This window comes from Rattus rattus, chromosome 2 (assembly GCF_011064425.1).
Source record: "Rattus rattus isolate New Zealand chromosome 2, Rrattus_CSIRO_v1, whole genome shotgun sequence".
In the NCBI taxonomy this organism is placed as follows: domain Eukaryota; kingdom Metazoa; phylum Chordata; class Mammalia; order Rodentia; family Muridae; genus Rattus; species Rattus rattus.
The window spans coordinates 81,944,338-81,950,925 of record NC_046155.1 but is presented as its reverse complement, the minus strand read 5'-3'; the positions used below and the strand labels follow the sequence as shown (position 1 = coordinate 81,950,925).

General features: G+C 43.5%; 1 protein-coding gene across 1 annotated transcript; it reads right to left on the bottom strand.

Moving 5' to 3' along the window:
• Window positions 1-296: 296 nt before the first annotated feature.
• On the bottom strand, window positions 297-6,382 carry Thumpd1 (THUMP domain containing 1). Its single transcript, XM_032892790.1, has 4 exons — window positions 6,103-6,382; window positions 4,807-4,981; window positions 3,304-3,552; window positions 297-2,317 (listed from the first exon to the last, which is right to left on the bottom strand). The coding sequence occupies exons 1-4, from the start codon at window positions 6,331-6,333 to the stop codon at window positions 1,914-1,916; spliced, it is 1,059 nt and encodes a 352-aa protein (XP_032748681.1). The 5' UTR covers window positions 6,334-6,382; the 3' UTR covers window positions 297-1,913.
• Window positions 6,383-6,588: the final 206 nt, after the last annotated feature.

Sequence of the window (6,588 nt, the reverse complement as noted above, 5' to 3'; positions counted from 1 at the left end):
TAAATGATTCAAAGGCCAGTTAATGACTTTAACAAAACTCAGTATGAGATAGGTGCTTTAAGTAAATCCTGCAAGATATTTTAAACTTGTATTCTTTGAATATTAGTTACTCAGGAATAAATTTTGTATCTTTACTTTTTAGGAATGATGAGCCCGGATTTTTGATACATAATCAAGCATATAAGCATTTTTACAGTAAACACACTATACCATAGAAAGACATGTTTATAATAAACACACTATACACATCAGAAGACATTTAATATGGGGCATAGAAAAAAATAAGAATGCCAAACTACAGAACAAATTCATTTTTATTTTTTAAAATATCAGTAACTTTGAAAAGCTGAAAGTCCAGCTGTACCAAGAACGAAATACAGTAGAAATATCTGAAAACTGTATTCAGCTTTGAACAAACGTGTCCTACAGGACCAGGCTTAACTCCTTTGTCTGCAGAGCAGGACCAGCATGCTGACCCTCAGCACAGGGATTTGGTTTCTGCGTCTTTATTTCTGTCTTAATTGCTATGGTTTAAACTGACCAGTAAGCTCCTACCCTGCGATCACCTGTAAACTAGCACACTGAGAAGTCAGTGACGACAAAGTCAGCCAATCTGAAAGCAGAGCAAAAGTAGCTGGGAACTTAGATCCTAAGAGCATAGCACTGTACAACTGGCAAATAGCCAGTCACACGTGGGACTCAGTGGAGACAAATAAAAAGCCAATCACAGCAAAGTATACATCAAACTCTCAAGTGCAGCGACTTGCCAAGTTCCAGAACTTCCTGTCTGAGCAAACGGTACTTTATCCTCAGGCCCTTTGTCACAGTCTATTAAAAGAAAAGTCCCTCTGTCTCAGAGCAAGCTACAAGAAGGCACCGTGATCTGTTCCCCCTAAGTGATACTAAGGCGTATCCTTTTAAGATGGTTTCAATCTCAGACCTGAGTTAACATGTCAAACACTCAAGGATGGTCTAGCCTCATCTATATTAGCAAGGTAATGCATATTCTCCTGCTTCTCCCATATCCTCTTGGTCTGTCTTACCAAGCAAGCCTCTAGCTGTGACAGGAAATATATCCTCTCGTGTCACTAGCTCTTTACTTAACCAACTTAGCATTTATACTACTTTCTAACATGTATTAAGAATCAAGCACAAACCCATTTCCCAGCCTAATGTTAGAGGCCCCACCTGGATAGCTTGTTTTACAATAGTCACTGGTCCCGTCTACCCTTCCAGTCTCTCTCTGCCTATGAGGAAAACTTGAAAGCACCACAAGCTGCTTGGATACAAGTGCAGCTTGGATACAAGTCCAGAGAAACCCTGGTATGGTGGCTTTCTTTCCTGTTTTTGTACTAGGATATGGAAGTGACCCAGCAGTGATTCCTCACCCCTAACCTTATCATAAGCACCCATGGGTCTACACCTAGAGCAGTCCTGTTCTACCTCATACCTTCTCTAAAAAACCTGGAGCAATGAGCCATCAGATTTGCTCTTAACATAAACAAAACAAAACAAACCCAAAAACATAAACAAAAAAAGCATCCCAAAGCGATTCCCACATAATCCACAGTGCCACTTCTGTGTGTAATAGAACGGCAGGGACAGCTGAGCCGTAGAACACACCTTCCTCAGTGTCCTGCTCATTTCCCACTCAGATATTGTTCAGTTCCACATCAGTTGGCAGTGCTTAAGAGGAAACTAGAGACAGTAATGAGGAGCAGAGGCCAACACCATCCATCCTCCTGGTGCCCTCCCCTAGGAACCAGTACATGGTCTGCACACACCAACAGGCAGGCCTGGAAGGGCTTTAACAAAACTGACAAGGGGGGTTGTGAGATCAGCATTGAGTAGCACACAAAAGTCAAAATACATTATCACAATTCCACAGTTGAGACCACCTCCTGCAGAATGACCTAGGAGAGCTCATTTTCCTTTGCCTTGGGTCCTTCTGAGCCTTGACTTTCAGGTTCAGGTTTAGCTCCTCCACTCCCTGCCTGGGTTTTGGACCCTGGCTCTGTCTGCCCCAGCTCCTCGCTACTCTCCGGTGCCGCCTGTTGGTTGTTTTTCCCTTTGGGGGGATCACTTTGACTCAACTTACTATCAGGTTCCAGTTGTGCTTCTTTGCCATTTCCCAGCTTTGGGGGAGGCCGTGAGTCTTTTGCACTCTTCACTACTTCTTGGAGGTTGTATTTTCGGAACAGCACATAATCTTTCACAACACTCAGGCAACACACAGCTTTGATGATTTCTACTACCACCGTGTATTCTGGATTAGTGAGATCCACTTTGTTTTCTGAATTGAGGCTGCCTACTATTCCTGAAACAGAAATAGGAGAATGGGCTAAGAAGGAAGGTATCATGAAGCCTGATGGAGTCAAATGAGGCTTTCATCCCTTACTAGACAGGATTTGTTAAAACTAGGTTTATAAAAATTCCTTGTTCTTTGTGACTGTCAATCAAATTCCATGAATACTTTTTTGTTTTATTTCAAGACAGGCTCTCTATGTATCCCTGATTGTCCTGGAACTCACTATGTAGACCAGGTTGGCCTGGAATTCATAACAACAGCCTGTCTCTGCCTCCCAACTGTGGGATCAAGGGCATGGATATGCAGCTCTATCAATGCTTTTAATAATGAAACTTGACACATTTAATAAGAGCACAGTTGGCAGAGTACAGAGATGACTCTGTGGAAATGCATGCACGGCTCTTGCAGAAGACCTACCTGTTCCCAGCATTCATGTTGAGAAGCTAAACAATCACCTGTTGGCCCTAGCTCAAAAGGAAACAGCAGCCTCTTCTGGCTCTGTGGGCACTGCACTCATGTGCAAACCCAAGTAAGTGTGAATCAAAATTCTTCAGAAAGAAAAGGATATCTCCACTTAACAAGAATAGACTGATTTTAACTGTCATTATCTCTAAACAAGACGACTATTTCAGAGGTTCCAACAGACTTAGTATTCTAAATAATCTAAAAATGATATAAATATAGAAGAGAACCTGTGTAGGTTATATGCAAATATCACACCAAAACAGCCAATTTTATGTAAGACTTACCTGAGCGCTCACAGGTTTGGCATCCCTGGGGCATCTAATGACAATCACCCATGGGTATGGACAGACCACTGTATTTTCCCAAATATTCAATTTTGATTTGCAAAGACTTCTACCAGAGAATCTACCTCACATGCCGTATTAGTGAGAGCTGATATATAAGCTGAAGAAAAAATGTACTAAACTTAAACATTTTTAAGCCTAAGTTTTAACCAGAGCAGGCTATATAAGATTACTCAGTGAACTTACCTGCCAACTCTTTAATGACTTCTTCTCTATTCATATGGCTGTTATTTCGAGATTTGTATACAATCTGAAATGTCCCTTTGTTTGGGGCTTTAAACCAGGGTTCCAGAAATGTTTCTGCATATTTTTTCATATCTTCTAAAAATGCTTTACATGTACCCGAGACAGGTAACATTCGCAGAATAACCCGGGTCTTCTTTTTCTTGGTTTTGTACATATCCTGGAGAATATGATGCACTAATTTCTCAGGTTCTAAGAGAAAAAGAAAAGAGAAGAAGAAACACACACAAAAAAACAAAAAACAACAACAAAAAAAAAAACCCCAAATTTTTTTTGCTTGTTTGTTTTTATTTTGCAACTAGTAATTCTCTGGGACCTACCATATATAACTGGATAGTCTCAGAATCAAACTTAAACCACAACGCCTTACTGTTGTTTTCTTCTAATACAAATCAGAGTAACAAGCATTGCATAGCATGAACATTATCTGTACATCACTGAAGAACCTAATCCAATAATTAATGAGTACAGACGGCCAGCTCTCAGCTGGGGAAGAATCCTAGAACCACATAGCACAGCACGACACAGTGATTCACTGGCTACTTCCCAACTAAGACAGCTACTGAGACAACAGTGTTAATATTTTCAAATTAGTGATCACATTTGAAAGTCAAAGGAATTCTATTTCCAGGTCTTAAGTGGATCAGGCCCTCCATTCCTAAATGGTAACTGCCTGGTACTAAGCGCAGACAGAATATACACTTCATTCTACCTTAAGTTACCGAAGGAGGGGTCCAGCACGGCCTGGTCCCTGCTTTTAAGCCAATGCTATGCTCACCACCCTCCACCTCTCCACATTTTTAGGAACCTAAAATAACACCACTTCCAAACTGTGGAATAAGAAGCAAATTCTCCCCAGGGCTCCAACTGTATGTGTAGCAGAGGATACCCTTGTTGGGGCACCAGTGGAAGGGGAAGCCCTTGGTCCTGCCAAGGTTGAACCCCCCAGTGCATGGGAATATTGGGGGGGGGCAGTAAGGGGGATGGATGGGGGGAACACCCGTATGGGGGAGGGGGGGCTTATGGACAGGAAACCAAGAAAGGGAATAACATTTGAAATGTAAGTAAAGAAATATATCTAGTTTAAAAAAAAAAGAAAAGAAATGAAATGAAAAACTATGTTCAGAAAGAAAGATGAGGGCTCCAAAAGGACCTGGATTTCAGAAGATCTTAAATCCCTACATTCAAGCATTCTTTAATAAATGCATTCAGCTTCATAATTGGAAAAAAAAAAAAAAGCAAATTCCCTGAGTGTGGTATAAGTCATCTGAAAATGTTTTCAAAAACCTGCTCACACTGATACACTGCTAATGGAATGTGTAGTAGTTCCACAGAGTAATTAACAGTCATACCCACGAAACCATTGTCTGACCAGCATCTGCTGAAACAGAAATGCCCAGACACAATGGGACTGATGGTCTTTGGGCTGTTGTTACTCAGACATACCTATCCCAAGTGTCCTGATGAAGACTACATTATTTGCTCCGCTCTCCACTGACTGGAATCTTCTCAGCCTCTTCTCTGTAGAAGCCTTAATGTCACCAACTTCTTTTTTCAAGGCAGCCTCTGCATCATCATCTTCTCCCTCACTTCCAGAGGGCTGCTGGTCCTTGTCTATAAACTGTTTACATAAAAACCAACAGGCAAAAATTACAGAACAGCTCATGTTCAAACACTGTAATTAACTACTTATGTGAAACCCCCAGTGGCAGAGGTCTCAACGTTGTTGACAATAAATTTTATTAGATTAATATAATACTACTTCCAGATGTACATTAAGAAATAAATTCCCTGTGTGCAGTGTCATCTCACAGGCAGGCAATATGGCTGTCGTAGGATTAGAACCAAATGTATAAGAGAACTAAACCCCTTACTTCTGCTATAAGAAACAGAGCACACGGGCTGGGGATTTAGTTCAGTAGCAGAGCGCTTGCCTAGCAAGTGCAAGGCCCTGGGTTCGATACCCAGCTCCAAAAAAAAAGGAAAAAAGAAACAGAGCACACAATATGATGGCCAGTGCTTGCAATCCCTACAGCTAGGAAGCAGAGGCCAACTAGAGGTAGCCAGCAAAGTCTTCTCTCAAAAACAAAAGGGGCTCTACAAAAAGAGAACTTGAACAAGGCACAAGCAATGCATGAGCAAAGACAGGACATATGCCTACTGCCCAGTTCTCTTTCCTGACAAGGGGATTTTCAATCAGGTAATAAAAATAACTGAGCTCACTGAAGGAGCCTTTGGATTCCTATTCTGCCCCCTTCTCTCAAGTAATGGGGCCTGCTAAACTACCTTTCTCCACACTACAGAGTGTGCAGGTGTATTCGGAGTCAAAGTAGCAATATCACGGCTGCCAAACTACCATAGGATAAGATCTGGGGTTCATAAGTTTTATTTTCTGAAATGTATTTTCAAGTGCACTTGGAAAACAGCATCCCTATCACTACCTCGGAGAGATCTTAGCTTGTAGCAACTTCGCACCGACTCAAGATCTGCACAGCCTTTAGCACACTACCTGGTCCACAAAGGCAATCAATACGTGGGAGCCACTGTCATTAGTCATTAAGAGAGCCTAAAGAGCCACCCTGGAGGCACACACCCACCAGGCAGGCGGCGGCAATAGCAGTCACACCAGGGGCGGGAAGGTAAGCGAGGTCGTGCAAGCACCGTACAGGCGCAGCGAAGCAACTGCCGCCTCCGCTCCCCGGAAGAGGCCCGCGGGCGGCTCACTCTCCCCCAGGCCCGTACCTTTTCGGGTCCGTACATGTCGTCGCCATACTCGTTGAGCAGGCTGTAGGCCTCCTCCACGCACTTGCGCTCGTTCATGTTGCAGGTGATGAGGATGCCCTGCAAGCCGGGCTCCAGCTGCCGCGGTCCGCCTGCGTCACAGCGTCGGGCCCGCTTGGCCGGCAGGAACTGGGATTTGCCTTTGCGCTTTCCGCCGACCGACGGAGGGGACTGCTGGGCTGTGGCCGCCATGCTACCTACAGTCCACGTTCCTTGGCGTCTTCGTCGGCGCGGACGCGGGGTGATTGCGTCACACGTACGCGACAATTTGCCAAGCAGTCGGGCAAGGTGCTTTCCGATGGCTCAGATCCCGCCCGGTCCTCTCACAGAGTGACAACAGCTTCAAGGTGAAGCCAGGATTAAAACGTAGATTTTGGACTCCAGCAGGGTGTAAAACGTGCTCACAAGGAAATGGTTTATTTACTCATTCATATTTATTGATTTTTT

Excerpts from the sequence above, each read along its gene's own strand:
- Thumpd1 (XM_032892790.1), bottom strand. The coding sequence starts at position 6,333 with ATGGCGGCCACAGCCCAGCAGTCCCCTCCGTCGGTCGGCGGAAAGCGC. Across the intron at positions 4,982-6,102 it reads ACATGTACGGACCCGAAAAG|TTTATAGACAAGGACCAGCA; the intron begins GTACGGGCCTGG and ends TTATGTAAACAG. Across the intron at positions 2,318-3,303 it reads AGTCATTAAAGAGTTGGCAG|GAATAGTAGGCAGCCTCAAT; the intron begins GTAAGTTCACTG and ends TTTCTGTTTCAG.